The sequence below is a fragment of the Eschrichtius robustus genome, chromosome 11, assembly GCF_028021215.1.
Source record: "Eschrichtius robustus isolate mEscRob2 chromosome 11, mEscRob2.pri, whole genome shotgun sequence".
Taxonomy (NCBI): domain Eukaryota; kingdom Metazoa; phylum Chordata; class Mammalia; order Artiodactyla; family Eschrichtiidae; genus Eschrichtius; species Eschrichtius robustus.
The window spans coordinates 58,858,342-58,874,171 of record NC_090834.1 but is presented as its reverse complement, the minus strand read 5'-3'; the positions used below and the strand labels follow the sequence as shown (position 1 = coordinate 58,874,171).

Here is a 15,830-nt window from a genome sequence, read left to right as displayed (position 1 = left end):
GTAAGAGCAGGAAGGGCTCTAACCCCTCCTGAGGGCCCCAGGATGCACAGAGAACCACTAGGGGATGCAGAGTTGAATCTCAACAGCCCCTTTATTAAGCATGACTGTGAGGAGGTGACAGGGTGCAAAGGGGCCTATGGTGCAATTTCAAAGACGGTTTGATGAGACATCTGAGCTGGTGGCCTCCCAGTTCTAGAAGCTGGGATTCTAATTAGGGGAGGACAATGGTAGGCAGAAAGGAGAGAGGGGAGCTTTCCCTGTCCTAAACTGATAAGACGGGGCTCCCAGCCTTCTTCCTGCACCTCCCTAACTGGCAGGGCTCCCAGGTTTCGGCCCAGGTGAGCAGAGTCACCACCATCACACAACCACACAGACTAGTGCCAGCAAGGACCTGCAAGAGCACTTTGTTCTCTGGGAGGCAGATTTGTTTTTGCTGCCCTGAGGCCTAGGGTGGTGGCCTCTACTCCTCCCTCCCCTCCTCCCTACTTGCCTCTCCTTCCTCAGGCAGACAAGCAGACACATACGCACAAGGCCAAGCAACTTTTTTTAATTTAAAAAAAAAGTAATAAGGAAAGAAGGAGCAAAAAGACTGGGTGTGCAAGTCTGGGCCACTGCAAGGGGAACACTGCCCAATCTCTGCACAGCACGAAAGCTCTTGGGAGGTCCAGGGTTCAAGGCCAAAACCTCCCTCAACCCCCAGGCCACATACCTCTGGGGTGCCTGAGAACTGTCCCCTCCCTCACCCTGACACTGTCTCTCGGTGTGTGGACAGGGAGACTCAAACTCACCACCCCCCCAAGCCCCTTCTAGGGAATGCATTCACCAGGCAATTTCTCCCCCCAGCCCCCATGTAAAAAAGGTTTTTTGGATGCTTTCCTGCACTTTTTGCCATAAAGAGGGGTGAGAGAGGATGGGCTGCAGGGGGAGGAATCGACTTAAAAACTGCTGCCTAGTCACACTCCCAGTTTCCCTTCTTAGAAATCCAACCAGAAGTCGATGATTCCCTCCACACACACACACACAAAAGTCTGTTGCTTTCTCTCTCCTCTCTTGCCACCTTTTCTGCCCAAGCCTGGCTCTCTCCTCTCTGTCGGTTCGTCTTTCAGCCAGTCTTTCCCTGCTTCAGATTCCTGGACTCCCTCTCACTAACGTCTCTGGACCTCTGTCACCCGTTTTAAAAAACGGGGGAATGAACTCGAGAAGAGGGAACCCTCACCACCCAATCTCTTTCTCTCTCTGCCCCTCTCTCTCTCTCAACACAAACACACACACACACACAACACACACACATACACACACACACACTCCAGCGACCTCCAGATGTTCCCGACCCTGCGGCCATCTGCTGAGATGGCTCAGGCGCTCCGCGGAAGGGGGCAGGGACCCGGGATGCAAGAAGCTGGGAGCAAGGCCGACTGGAGTGGGCGGGAGCTGCGTGCGCACTTTTGAGACGCTCCCTATGGTGGAACCCGGGCTGGGCAAGGGCTCTGCCGGCGGGCGGGGGGCGGAGCGGGGAACGCGCCGGGAAAGGCCGGCACTTTGGCGACACTCCCTAAATCGCCCGGCGGCTGGCCAGAGCCACCACTGGGCGCGGGGCGGGCGGGGGAGCGCCCAGCGGCGGGCGGGGGCCGGGGGGCCGGGGGGCCGGGGGGCCGGGGGGCGGGCCGCGCCGCGCTGAGAAAAGCGCCGGCCAGAGGGCCCGCGATCGGGCCGCCTGGGTGAGCGTGCCGAGGCGGCTGCGGCGCAGGCTTCCAGGTGGGTGCGGGTCCCCGGGCGGAGAGGGGAGTCCGCGCAGCGGGCGAAGGACAGGAGCCCCCCCACCCCAACCTCGCAGTTCCATCCCGCGAGCGGACGGTGCTGGACCCAGGGGCGGGGCCGGGGTCCCTCAACTTTTCCTGGACCCAGGGCGTCGGCAGCGGCGGCCTGACGCCTGGGACTCGGCCAGAGTGGGGAACCCGGACCTAGAAGGGGGCTTCCAGGAGACAAAGGCTGTGACCGGGGGCCGTGGGCGTGGGCCGGCGCCTCTGGGGTCTTTGTGCGGACACGTGCATCTCGCGTTTGTGGGTCTTTGTGAATTTGGTCCGGGGACATGCATCTGCCTGTGCCTTTGTATGTCCGTGATTTGAGGAGGCTGTTTTGCGCCTGTGTCCACGTTTCGTGGGCCCGCGTTTGGTTGTGAGTGCTGGTGGGCGCATCGTTGTGTCCGCGTACGTGGTCTGTGCCTGTCGACGTGTCTGGGTTGGGTGTCCGTGGAGTATGTGCGCGCCGAGAGCCAGACACCGCCCCAACTCCTCGCTCCCTTGCTGTCCACCCGGGCCCAGACTTGGCTTCAAACTTTTCTCCCGGTTCCTCGGCAACAGCGCCCGTCCTCCTCCCCCTGCAGCCCGGGCGGGGGGCGCTGGCAGCCCTCCCCTCATTCACCTCCAGGGGTCCTTAAAGCCGCGAGGGGATGGGATAGGACTGGTGGGTGGGGCAATCGGCAGCGCCTGAGGACTGACCCGAGCCGAGGCTGGGCAGAGCGTGCCGCACACGCCAGCCGAACCGGCTGGGAGGAGAGAGGTAAGCAGCCGGTCCTGGCCCCCGATCGGGGGCTGAAGAGAGGAGAGGAGAGGGCAGCTGGTGTTGCCCGCCCCACGCTCCTCGGAGAGAGTGTATGTGACCGAGAGAGATGTGTCTGCTTGGCGGAGAGGCCAGCCACTGCCCCCGGCTCCGCTTTGAGATCCGCTCTCCGTTTGTATCCTGCCCCGGGAGGGGGGCGGGGGCGGGGGGTGTCGAGCCCTCCAATCCCGTAGGTGAGAAGGCGACGACCGCTGCCCGCGGCGCCGGCTCCCGGGACCTCCAACTGGGCTGCTGGGAGAAGGAACCTTGCACACACTATAGTTTCGAATGGGATGTCCACTGGCCCACAGTATGGCACTGGGCAAGTTCCTCAGCCTCTCTGAGCCGCAGTCACCTTGTAATGGAAGGGGGTGAGAACTCCCTCGCGGGGCAGAGCGTGCGGCGGCGATAACCAACGCAGGCAGAGACGGCCTGAGGTGCAGTGCCCGCCCACACTTGGCCTGGGTGAGGAGGTGACTCAGGAGCTTCTGATCCTCCCTGCCTGCTCTACCCTTCGGATAAGTCCAGACTTGCAGAGTTCAGGTCTGACCTGAGAAGGAGGGCTCAGGCTGCCGGGAGCCTCCTTTTGATCCTGGGCGGCAAAGATAACCCTAACACCTTCCCTCCCCTGCCCCTACCCCGCACCCGCCCCAGTCTTCAACCTAGAATTTTGCTTGATGCTGCAGACGTGAAGGATGGGCACAAGCCACTCGCCTCACTGTGGGCACTTTCCTTTCCCTCTTTGGGCCTCAGTTTCCCTTCTGGAAAGGGAGGTGCTGACAGCCTCTCTCCTCCCTTCCTGTTCTGGCTGACTGGTTGAGATCCTAGAACCTGGAAACACTTTGATATTTAACACCTCCATTCTGACTTGACCAGTTCCCAGGCACTAATTTGCTCTTTTGAAGAGGGAGAGGGGAGGTGGCTTTGAAGTTAGGTAGGGATGAAGTAAGGTGGGCTGGAGCCCCTGCAGCCCAGGAAGGGAAGGCTGGAAAGCAGCAGGCTGGGGAAGCCAGGTGAATACACCCGGGAGGGAGGCAGAAAGTATCTCCCACAGAGGGAACTGCCCTGCCCGGCTCTGTGTGTTCTGAAACAGGGCAGGGGTGGTCAGCATTGTGGACTGTCAGATGCAAGGTTGGAGAGGGAGGGTTGGAATTCAACTTGAGGCTGGGAAGGAAGGCAGGGGCCAAATATGAGGGCCTTGAATGCCAGACTTAGGAGCTGGGATTTAGGCAGTGGAGAGCCACTGGAGGGTTTTTTAAGCTGGCATGACAGGGTGGGGTTGGTAATTCTAGGAAACCTTCCTCTGGCTTGTGGGTGGTGCTGGAGCCTGGGAGACCAATCTGGAGGCTAAGTGCTCCAGCCTCTTAGAGTCAGAAGGAGATTTTCACTTACTTCATTGCTTCCTAGCTCTGTGGCCTTAGGCAAGTAACTCTACCTCTCTGATTCTCAGTCTCCTCATCCTTCAAATGAGGTTAGTAATTCTGGTCTCACTGATCTGTTGTGAATGTTAAATAGGATAATGAATTACATGTGCTAATAAAATGAGAAGAGGTTTGTAGTCTGTATTACATCATGCAGACATTTGTTGGATTGCACTGACAATAGAAGGCAGAGCCAGCATCTACTATGGTTCTAAACTTGATATCAGCCCCCGGGAAAGCCCTAAGTATCCTGCAAGCTTGGACCACTGGTAACCTCTCCTAAGCAGAGGGAAGCTTTTTGCCTAGGACATTTCACTCATCTGGCTTATCCCGTTCACATGGCCAGGCCCCACACAGGAGAGGAGATGGACGGTCAGATTTGGAGACAGCCACACAGCACAAAGTGTGTTGTATCTTGACGGGGCCACCCAGGGGCCACTGGAGCCCAGGGAGAGGGTGACCTTTTACTGGATGACGGGCAGGTTAGACTGGGAAGACCTCACAGAGGAGGTGACTTTTTTTTTTTTTTTTAACATCTTTATTGGAGTATAGTTGCTTTACAGTGTTGTGTTAGTTTCTGCTGTATAACAAAGTGAATCAGCTATGTGGTTGCCCACTCTCACCACTATTATTCAACATAGTTTTGGAAGTTTTAGCCACAGCAATCAGAGAAGAAAAAGAAATAAAAGGAATCCAAATCGGAAAAGAAGTAAAACCGTCACTGTTTGAAGATGACATGATACTTATACATGGAGGTGACTTTTGAATCGAATGAGTGAGAGTTTGCATGGAAAACAAAGAAAAGAAGGGTGTCTCTGTCATCTTCATCCGAGGGAACAGCCTGTGCAGAGATGTGGGGCCCGATGAGTAAGACAGGCCTCTAGACTGGCAAGCTGTCTTTGCAGGATAGGTTTTAAACCAGGAGCAGTGATGGGGTCCTGGTCTTCTGTCGGGATTGTACTCTGGTGCCCAGCAAGGCCGGCAGTTGGAAGCAGAGGGCCAGGAACAAGGCTGTTGGAGCAATCCAGGCCAGGAGGTCTCCTGAACCTGACCAGCGCAAGGTCGGGGGGTGAGGGAGGGGAAGACAGTGAGCCACCCACCCAGGGGTAGCTGCTGAGTCTCATTCTGTCCTCATTCTGTCACAGGTGACACAACTGCTTCAGCCTGCTTTGGCCTCTGCCACCTTTCCAAACTCCCTTACCAACTCCCTGGTAGAGCCTAGTCAGTGCTTGTAGCCCAAGCGGGATCCTGGATGGTGCACTGGGGGAGAATCCAAGGAAGAATCCATTTTGGAGTCTTCTCTATCCTCTGCCCCTGCCTTGCTTTCAGATCTGCTGGTGTCACGGCTCCTTTTTTTTTCCTGGCCCCGGAAATCACCCACTGGGGGCAGGAACCCACATGCAGTGAGCACCAGTGTGTGCCAGGCCCAGGGCTGAGTCTTCACTTTACCTTGTGTAATCATCCCAGTGGCCTGCTGGGAGCAGTACTAGGTTTCTCACCATGTTACAGATGAAGACTCAGACTCAGAGGGGAGAGAGCCTCCTGGCAGGTGAGGTATGGTGGGGCTGGAACCTGGTGCGCCTGACCGTAAAACCCGTTTCCTCTGCCCCACACTGCCTGCCCGTGTGTCCACACATGCCTCAGACCAAAGGGAACTTGCGAAGCTTCAGAATGGAGAAAATAGTATTGGGAGCCTTGTCTATTTCCCTGTAGATTATCCTCCAGGGATGATGTCATGGAGGAGGCTAGGCACTGGCTGTCAGAACACCTGGATTCTGAATCCAGCCTCTGACCCCACTGGCTGTGTGACTCTGGGCAGATCACCGAACCTCTCTGGGTCCCTACGCAGCTGTAAAATAGATACAATGCCATGTAACCTGCGATCTTGCAGGGTGACTGAACAGATAAGAGTTGAGGAGGCATTGGGAAGGTTGAGAGGTATCCTTTGGCGAGGTGGTAGTATTCTAAATGCCTGGTATATCTTCATATAGTACCTGCTCTGTGCCAGACCCGGCACTCAGGCCCAAGGACATAAAAGTGAACCTAACCCCATTCCTGCCCACAGGAGGACAGACAGGTAAGTGTAATTATAGTCCAGCACGATCCACACATGCCCATTTGTAAGTTGGGGCACAGCCATATAAGGAGCATTGGATCTGGAGCTCAGACATGTAGGTCTGAGACCTGGTTCCTCTCCTCCTCAGCTGAATGTCAGTCTCCTTGTCTGCAAAACAGGGACAGTAATCCTCATGGTCAAGGGCTGTGGCGAAGCAGAAACGAGATGCTGCTGTAGAAGTGCGTGGCGAGCTGACGTGTTTGTACAGATGTGCGGCATTAGTGCTTCTGTTGGGGGAGCCGGCCCGCAAGGCTCCGGGAGTTTGGCCCTGACGTTCTTTTTGCCTTGCGTTTCCAGAACTGACTAAGCCACTGGGGGCCGGGATGTTAATGGAATTTCCACCTGGGGATTTCGTTGGCGTCAGCTTGAGGGAGCTCACGATGAACATAAGTAGGGTTGGAGGCATCTCAGCATGGAGCAGCCGGTGGAGACAGAGCCCGTCTCAGGTGGGAGCTCGGCCCCCTGCCCACCTCGCCCCTTGGCCAGGGACTCCCCCTTGAAGTTGTGGTGAGGAGCTGGCAAATCTAGGGGCCAGAGATGCTGGGATACAGCACCACGGGCAGGCAGCTGGAGCCAGGAGGACCCGAGCTGGAATCCCTAACCCCAGGGAGCCCTCCTCAGAGGAGGAGGGAGGTTGGGGCCTTGTCAGCAGGCACCAGCACAGCGACCAGAGGATGTTAGCACAGGTAGTCACAGACCCGCCGGGTGCTGGCACCTCTTTGGGTAGCTGGGTAGGGAGGAACAGAACAAGGAATAACACGGTCATTGCCTTCAGGAAGCTTAATAAATCATCACCATCATTGTCTACTATGCATTCAGCACTCAAGGCGTGGCAGTTGAGCTGACTATTTCACACGCTGTCCCCTAATGCTTTCACCAACCCTGTGTTGTCGCCCCTGTTGAGGACACTGAGCCTCAGCAAGGTTGAGACGCGCCCAAGGCTAGTAGGTACAGAGCTGAATTCACATCCGGGTCTGAGTCCCGTGGTTGACTCTAAATTCTGGGCTCTTCATTCATCCAGCGTGTTTGCCGGGCCTGCCAGGCCTGGCCATGGCCCCAGGTGGGGGAAGGGATGAACAGGTGAAGAAGGCAGGGTCACTGCCCCAAGCTGCTCACACTTCAAGTCAGGAAACGGGCGGGTAAATAACGGCAGAGAATTTACCTAGTGTGTGTCTGAAGGAGGTGTGTTGATAGTGTGGTGTGAGAGGCCCGGGGAGCAAGGAAAGGAGGGGGGCGTGGCCCAGGAGCCTGAGTGGACAGAACGGGCTTTGTTCCACTGGCAGGGCCGGGGCAGGCCTGGGGATGCGGCAGTCCTGGCAATAGTGTGAGGCATCAGAACCCAGGTCCTGGGTCCTGCTCTGCCGTTTACTTGCAATCACTGCCTGTCTCTGGGCCTCAGTTACTCGTGATCTCCGAGGGGCCTTCCAACTCTCCAGCCCTGGAATTCTCTGAGTTTGGAAAAGTACGAGCAGAGGCTGAGAGTTGCCCAAAGGCCACCACCATACGTTCAAATCAAGAGGGGAGTTCAGCCGAAGGAGGGAGGAAGGTGGGGACAACTTGCAGATACCTCTGTGCCAGAGAGGACTTGATTTCTGTAGGTAAAGTAGAAGTCAGGTGGTTTTTGAGAAGGGGAATGATGTAGCCAAAGCTGTTTTAGAGGTTCTCCTAGCAGGGTCTGGAGTGTGGCAGTGGGGAGACCTGCCTGGGGCCTGTTAGGGCCACACCGCTGACTCTTTTGACCTCACGGGCCATCTGTAAACTTTCCTTAGAGTCACAGTGGGCCCAGCAAGGAATAACTCATGGCCCTTGCCCAGAGGACCTTATGCTATATCCCCCTAACCAAGGGTGGGTACAGTTACTAAGCCTTCGTCCTGCTGCTCTTGTGTTCTATAACCTGGCTGATCAGTAGATGCCTTTCATCTGCAGGTCAGGGTTTGGAAAGTAAGTGATGTGTCCTGGGCCAGAGATCCTCCCTGGCCTTCCATGGTGAATACCTGTCTGCCTTTTCCTTTCTCCCGAGGGTAGATCACAGGGTCCCAGAGGGAGGGAGGGAGGCAGAGTCAGTACTACACAGAAAAGAAAACTGAGGCTCCAGGAAAGAAAGAAAACTGTGAAGGTCACACAGTTAGTAGCAGATGCGGAACTAGAGTCCTGATCTCCTGGGTCTAAGGCAGGTGCTAGTGATCTTGTTATGAGTTGTTCTCCTGTCCCCGTTGCAGACTTGTAAGCCCCATGAGGACAGAGGCCCTGGGATCTCCCACCCTGACCCCAACATGCACCTCACAGGGCCTAGCACACTGCCTTGCACTTAGCATTTTAGTGCTGTGGTTGATTAATTCTGTCTGCAGTGGCTATGGGTATTATAGGTAGAATGAAAAGGTACAGTGTTTCCATTATGTGGCTTCTACCCCTTGGGGCCTCAGTTCTCTACTGGGGCATTGGTCTTCTCAGTCTAATCTTCACAGCCATCCTCTCTGAGCCTGATAGGACCATCATTAGCATCCCAGGTTCACAGCTGAAGGAACTGGTCCAGGTAAAGTGACTTGCCCTGCTCACACTGCAAGTTGGTGTCCAAGGCCTTCTCACTCTCTAAGAAGGCCTTTCGTCTCCGTGGAGCTGAGGCTAGTGGTTTTTGTGAAGAGGAAATCACATTACTCATCCCTTCCCAGACCCAGCAGCCCTGTTGAGAAACAGCATAGTCATAGTGTGGCTTCCTAGGGAAGAACTGCTTTCCAGCAGGGCAGTGGTAAGAGCTTTGTCATGTTTGATACATATTTGCTGGAGGAAGGAGCAAGAGAGATGGGGTCAGGCCCACCCACTTATCCCCACCCCACCCGCTCCCATCTGTGGAGGGAGGCAGGGGGTCCCCACTGCACCCTTCGCCTGTGCTGGGAACCCTGCTTGGGTGCCTTACTCCCACCGTTATGTTTCATCCTCGTGACAGGCCTGTGAGATGGCCCTTAACATCTCTATTTTACAGATGAGGAGACTGAGGCTCAGATTGTGGCTAGCCAAGATCAGAGACAGCAGAGATGGCCATGAGGCAGTCCTATTAGGAAGCTTCATTACTCAGTGTGTTTTATAGATACTTTTTACTGTAAGAGAGGAAATAAGACGAGAAAAGGAGATTAAGACATGGTTAAACCACTCAAAGTTCTACCATCTAAAGAAAGACCACTACTGGGTGGACATTTTCTTCTAGACTTCCTAAAATTACGATTTACAGTGTTTTTTTTTTTAATGCATAGTTATACTTTTCTTAGCATGCAATTTATCCTTATGATCTCTAGCATTATGGCATCAGCCCCCTCCTCCATGAGGTTGCAGACTCTTCTGAGCACTATTTTTGTTGACTCCATAAGATCCCTAGGAGATTCCACAGGCATCTTGAGTGGGCTGGAAAGCCTGGTCCTGGAGTCAGGAGTCAGAGCCTGAGCATCGGCGGCCATCACCTCACTGAGGACCCAGGGACAAGTCACTGCATGCCCTCTGGGCCGCAGCTTCCTCATCACTAAAGCGAGGGATTGCGTGCACTGCTCTGCAGCCCTCACAGCTCAAATGAGCAAAGGTCTTCTGGAAATTATCTGGGGCTGTGCCCCCGGCAGGGGTTTTCCTTATCTTCCCTCAGTTTCCTCCTGGGAAAGTTCTGCCCTCCCCTTGGCTCCTGGATCTTTTGCTCCAAGCAGCAGTGCCAGGCCCCAGCGTCTCGTGAGACACTCACAGGAAGGCACCCCTCCTCATGTTACCCCAAAGGGGACATTGCCTCTAAGCAGAACAGGGGCACTGACCCTCAAAGACCACTAGCCCACACCTCTGCCTCTGCCCCCTTCTGGGTCCAAAGTTGTGAGGCATCTCAGAGATTTCTTCCTTCTCTTCTCCCAACAGCGTTGGACGGCCCTGAGAGGCCCCTGAGCTCCGCTGTGACCTCAGGAAAGCCCCAGAGCCACTGAGTATTAGAAAGCTTGGTACCTACCTGTCCCAGCAGCCGATGGCAGCTGGAGCGTGGCCCTAGGACTCTGGATGCTTAGCTCTTCTTTCCCCAGCAACACACAGAAGTACACGTTCCACTTGAACCAAGCCAGTTATGAGGTTACAAAGGCCTGAGTTCACCTCCTGGCTCTGCTACCTTCCTCTTGCCACCCTCGGTTTCCTCCACTGTAACATGGACATAAGACTGCTTACCTCCTGAAGTGACGGGATGGCATAAGGGAACATGTGTCCAGCACTTTCCACTTAACATCCAGGCCTAGCACAGAACAGGGGCCCAGGGAGAGGTGTCCACTGTGCAGGGTTGAGCAGGGACCTTGTCCACGGTGCCCTGGGAGCATCACAAGCGCAGTTACCCAGGCGGGTCTCAATCTACACTCCTGCTCCCTCTGTATCAGCTGTCACCACCATTGCCTCAGTGGCTCAGTGGTGACCACTCAGCATGTGTGCACAGCTCTTCACAGTTTGCATTGCACTACAGTGAAGAGTTGCGTCAACGTATGTGAGGAGGGCAGGAAATACTGCCTTGTGGTACAGAGGACGAAGCCGAGGCCTGAGGGGCCCCCTCTCTAGAAGGGGAGGGGAAGTGTTGGGCTGTGTTACATAAGCAGGAGCTCATGAGGGGCCATTTGGCACTTAAGAGGCACATTGTATAATCACCTTTGGGAACCAAAGGGTAATCTTAGGGCCTTTTTGTGCGTCTCTGGTGTTTGTTTAAACCCCAGGAAGGGTGGGTATGAGCCGATCAGCTTAGCAGGGAAGAGGAGGCCCTAGGTGGTAATGAACCCCTGCGGTGAGAAGCTCACCAGGGGAACAAAGGGGGTGTGTGGTAACTTAATATGTTCCTTTCAGTTCCAGACACTGGAACACTCTGTCCTGCCTCAATTGGGACCAAGCCCAGGATGCACCTGGGCCGGGTTTAATCCTCAAATTGGACTCTACAGCAGAAAGGGGCGGGAGAGGAGGGGCCCACATAGGGGGGCAGGGGAGAATAGCCCCCCTTCTCCCTGCCTGTGCTCCGAGCCCAAGTGCAGATCAAGTGGCTGCCCCTTTAAAGTTTCATGTAGGGCTAGTAATGCTATCCTGCTGTGCCCTCCACACCCACCCCCAGTCCACAAGGTGGGCAGGTCCCTGGTCCACCCCTCCCTGAAGACCAGGGGGAGGAATAGGTGGAAGATGGGGCAGGGGGCAAGGGTGCAGAGCTGAAGAACCTGCTAGAGTGAGGCTTAGCACCTTCTGTCTCCCGGGCTGAGTGGCTGCTTGCAGAGGCAAGAGTGTAGCCACAGACTGTCCAGTTAGAGGCTTTCACTGCTCAGCCCTCTCTCTCATCCTCCTGCGAGCGCCACTGTCCGAGGAGCTACAGACGTGCATGGGTATGAGGACTGAAGGTGACAGTGTACATGTAGTGCCCGGCATCAACGGCAGCTGCTGGTACAATTGTCCAGGGAGAGAAACTGAAGCCAGGGGAGAGGCAGTGGCTTGCATCGTAGCCTGTGTCGGTGGGAAGAGCCCCTCTTGGACCCCATCTCTCCTGCCAGTCCTGCTGGAGGCAGCAGATGAAAATAGAGGAATTGGGACTGAGCGGGCCTGGGTTCTAATCCTGCCCTGCTTTTTACTGGTTTGGGGTAAAACCCTTTTCCTCTCTAAGCCTCTATTTCTTTATTTGTATAATGGGGGAACCAGCCCAGCTGCCTGCCCTAGGTTAAAGGAAGGGCCAAAGAGGTGTAACAGCTCTAACAGCTGGGGGGCAGGGCAGGGCAGGGCAAGGGGGAAGGGGCTTGGCACAGGGTCCCCAACTGGAATGAAGGATCCTGCCTCTGGAGGCCAGGCCAGGTGAGAGGGCTTAGGACTGTGGACCCAGCCACTGTTACCCACAAACGGAGTGAGGTGGGGACAGTCACTGCAGACCCCCCTTGCAGGAAGAGGCCTCTGTCTGGGAAGCTGGAGTGCGGGTCTCAGGCATGGCTCAGCCACTGCCAAACCACGACAGTGAGCCATGCTTCCTCTGTATGCCATTGGGTTCCACTCCCACTTACTTGTGGCCATGCATGACTTTCTGAACCTCTCTAAGTTTCAGTTCCCACAAGCATTGCTGCCTTGCAGTTTTTGTGGTTGTGAGGGTTAAGTGGGACCGTGCAGGGAGGCAGCTAGCACAGCACCCAGCACATAGCACCCAGCATGTAGCACCCAGCATGTAGCATATGCTCAGCAGAGGTAAATGGAGTACCCTAGCCCCTAAGCTGTGACCCCTCCGCAGTAGGGCCTGGGTCAAGATGAGCCCATGAACCCTAGACCCTCAGAGCTGGAGAGGTCAGCCAAAGACCCATCCTGTCCAGTGCATTTCCAACTGCGTTCCTTAACATCCAAGGAGGGCTCCAGGCCCTCACCTTCACTTCAACCAGAACAGGCCCACTTTCACCGGCTAATCTTGTTTAAGGAAGGGTTCTCCTGCTTCCAGTTTAAAATCCAGCCATCTGGCCTAACCCCCTTTACCATACAGATGGGGAGACTAAGGCCAGAGAGGAATAGGGACTGGGAACTATATAAGGAGGGGTATTCAGGGAAAGCATCTGGGGGCACTGAGGGGCTGGTGGCAATTTGCAGCTGTGCCTACACACATCGGCTGGTGTCTCACGAGGTGGGTTAGAACCATCTGGTATGGGGTGCCTGCCGCCAGCCCTCACCTTTAGCTCTCTTTCTAGCCCACACCATGCTGTGGCCCCTGCTGCTGTTGCTGGCCGCCGGTGAGGCCCAGACCACCCGGCCCTGCTTCCCTGGATGCCAGTGTGAGGTGGAGACCTTTGGCCTCTTCGACAGCTTCAGCCTGACGCGGGTGGATTGCAGCGGCCTGGGCCCTCACATCGTGCCCGTGCCCATCCCCCTGGACACAGCCCACCTGGACCTGTCCTCCAACCGGCTGGAGACGGTGAACGAGTCCGTGCTGGCAGGCCCGGGCTACACCACGCTGGCCGGCCTGGACCTCAGCCACAACCTGCTCACCAGCCTCTCGCCCACGGCCTTCTCCCGCCTTCGCTACCTGGAGTCGCTTGACCTCAGCCACAACGGCCTGGCCGCCCTGCCCGCCGAGAGCTTCACCAGCTCACCCCTGAGCGACGTGAACCTGAGCCACAACCGGCTCCGCGAGGTCTCCGTGTCCGCCTTCGCCACCCACAGCCCGGCCAGGGCGCTGCACGTGGACCTCTCGCACAACCTCCTCCACCGCCTCGTGCCCCACCCCGCGCGGGCCAGCCTGCCGGCGCCCACCATTCAGAGCCTGAACCTGGCCTGGAACCGGCTCCACACCGTGCCCGACCTCCGGGACTTGCCCCTGCGCTACCTGAGCTTGGACGGGAACCCGCTGGCGGCCATCGGCCCAGGGGCCTTCGAGGGGCTGGCAGGCCTTACACACCTGTCGCTGGGCAGCCTGCAGCGTCTCCCCCAGCTGGCGCCCTATGGCTTCCGCGAGCTGCAGGGCCTGCAGGTCCTGGATTTGTCAAGCAACCCCAAGCTCAAGTGGGCAGGACCCGAGGTGTTCTCGGGCCTGGGCTCCCTGCAGGAGCTGGACCTGTCAGGCACCGGCCTGGTGCCCCTGCCCGAGAAGCTGCTCCTCCATCTCCCAGCGCTGCAGAGCGTCAGCGTGGGCCAGGGCGTGCAGTGCCGGCGCCTGGTGCGGGAGGGCACCTACCCCAGGCAGCCTGGCTCCACCCCCAAGGTGGCCCTGCACTGCATAGACACCCAGGAATTAGCTGCCGGGGGCTCTGATGCCTTGTGACGAATGGTGTGGCCTGGGGCCACGTAACAGACTTCGCCCTGGGCTCCCTCGGGTCCTGGGTAATTTATATTTCAACGTGCCAATGCCAGCAAGGACGCTGCAGGCCCGTGTGGCAGCACCATTGAAAGAGAGGCTTTGGACCTGGGACCCACACCCAGGAGCAAGGTTTTGCCCGTTTGTCTATGTTGCTCCCCAGACCATAAGCCGAGGGTCTTCGACGCCAAACCAGACAGCAGTTCCCCGCTGTCCTTCCCTACTTGTCCCCAAAGTGCCTTCCCTGAGGCCTGGACCAACCTGACCCATGACAGGAGGAGGGCGGGCGGGAGGCAGTGCTGCGGGGCAGAGGTCCAGCCACTCAGGCATGGGTTTCTTTCACGACACAGCCCTCTCTTTGCTCTGGGCGTGTGAGGCCTACTCCATCCTTTTTTCTCCCCCTAGAACTCTGGATAGAACTTTCTAGAAAGGACTGGAGAAAAAAACCTAGTCCACCTGCTCATGTGCCAGATGGGGAAACTCAGGCCTAGGGAAGGAAAAATGCTATTCTGAGGTCCTACAGTGGCAGAAGCGTGGATGGACCCAATGTCCAGCCTCCCAGCAGGGCCCCTTTGCACTTTTCTCTCTTCTCTAAATCATGCCCTCCCTCTCCCCTTTCTGGGCTCCCCCTTGCTTCCAAGACTCACATCCTGCCATTTGTGCCCTTTCCCTGTCGTCCCCAGGAGGAGAGGCCTCTGGGCCCGGTAACCGGCTGTGGCACAAGCTAAGTCGGTTCACCTCGGAGCCTCTAGAAGCCTCAGGGATACCAGTCCCAGCCCTGCCGGTTTCCCACTCTGGGGTGGGGTCCCCCAGCATCAAGAATGGCAATGTGCCCATTGACCCCTGAGGTACTGCCTCTAGATGCAGTCCTGGAGCCCCTCCAGGCCCTGAGCTCCTGAGCTCCCTCAGACCCCACTGGCCCTATGCCCGACAGCCCAGCTCATCCTACTGAGAATGCAGTGAAGGAGGTAAGGGAGACCCCACCCATGTTTATGCTCTGCCACCAGGGTGCCATCTCAGCTTCCCAGCCCTGGGCTCTCTCCTTAGTATGGGGTTAATAAAAGTTGTTGCCTTTTTAATGGACTGTCACTTTCGGCCACCCCCCGTCCAGGTCCCTGCTGGCAGGGGATGGAAACAGGCCATTTGTAAAAGAAGAAAGACATTGCATTTGTTCGCTTTTGTAATATTGTGTCCTGGGGATGGGTTGGGGAAGGAGGCATTGGGTGAAAGCCAGCCATACGTGGCCATGTGGGCGTCAGGGGGCTGGTCCCACAGGGATGCCCACAGGACAATGAGAGCTCTGTCCTCCCCCACCGGCCCTACCCAACACCTGGTCCTTGGTTTAATAAACACTATAAAGAGGCCCTCTTCCCATCATTTGACCAGCATCCACTGACATTCCCTAGACTGGGCCCTGGGGCCACAAGGATGAATTGAGACGAGCTTGTTCTCTCTGAAAAGCCCAATAACCTCCCAGGATTAGGGGAGTGAGGTGACGTGAGGGAGGGGGTTCCTCGGGGGTGGGTGGCAGCTAACGCTGCCTGCCTTCCTTATTTCCCCTCTCCCTGACGCCCCAACTCCATGAACTTGTCAGGCCCTGCGTGCCTCTGCCTTTGCTCAGACTGTTACTCTGGGACCTGGACCTTGCCCCCATCCCTGCCTCTCTACTCCTTCCCAGCCTAACAGACCCAGTTCCCACCTCACCTCCTTGGAAGCTTTCCCTGAGGTCCCCGTCCACCTCCCTCCACTGAGCTCCGACAGTACTGTGTTCCTTCTTGGCATCTGACTGCTGTGGTATCCTAACTCCTGTTTGCACACTTCCAGTGACAGGGAACCCACTTCCAGCTCATCTGAATGGCTCTGCTGTCAGCAAGTTCTTCCTTCTAACTAGCCAAGAACTGCA

At 56.6% G+C, this 15,830-nt stretch overlaps 1 protein-coding gene across 2 annotated transcripts; it reads left to right on the top strand.

Moving 5' to 3' along the window:
- Positions 1-1,656: 1,656 nt before the first annotated feature.
- On the top strand, positions 1,657-15,291 carry TSKU (tsukushi, small leucine rich proteoglycan). 2 transcript variants are annotated; one of them, XM_068554192.1, is made up of 3 exons: positions 1,657-1,755; positions 6,433-6,581; positions 12,825-15,291. In XM_068554192.1, the coding sequence occupies exons 2-3, from the start codon at positions 6,548-6,550 to the stop codon at positions 13,892-13,894; spliced, it is 1,104 nt and encodes a 367-aa protein (XP_068410293.1). In that variant the 5' UTR covers positions 1,657-1,755; positions 6,433-6,547; the 3' UTR covers positions 13,895-15,291. The 2 variants fall into 2 exon arrangements, with proteins under 2 accessions (XP_068410293.1, XP_068410294.1); XM_068554193.1 differs by lacking the exon at positions 6,433-6,581.
- Positions 15,292-15,830: the final 539 nt, after the last annotated feature.

Bases quoted from the DNA above. Each gene is read 5' to 3' on its own strand.
- TSKU (XM_068554192.1), top strand. From the start codon at position 6,548: ATGGAGCAGCCGGTGGAGACAGAGCCCGTCTCAG. The intron at 6,582-12,824 runs GTGGGAGCTCGG...CTCTCTTTCTAG, and splicing joins GGAGACAGAGCCCGTCTCAG to CCCACACCATGCTGTGGCCC.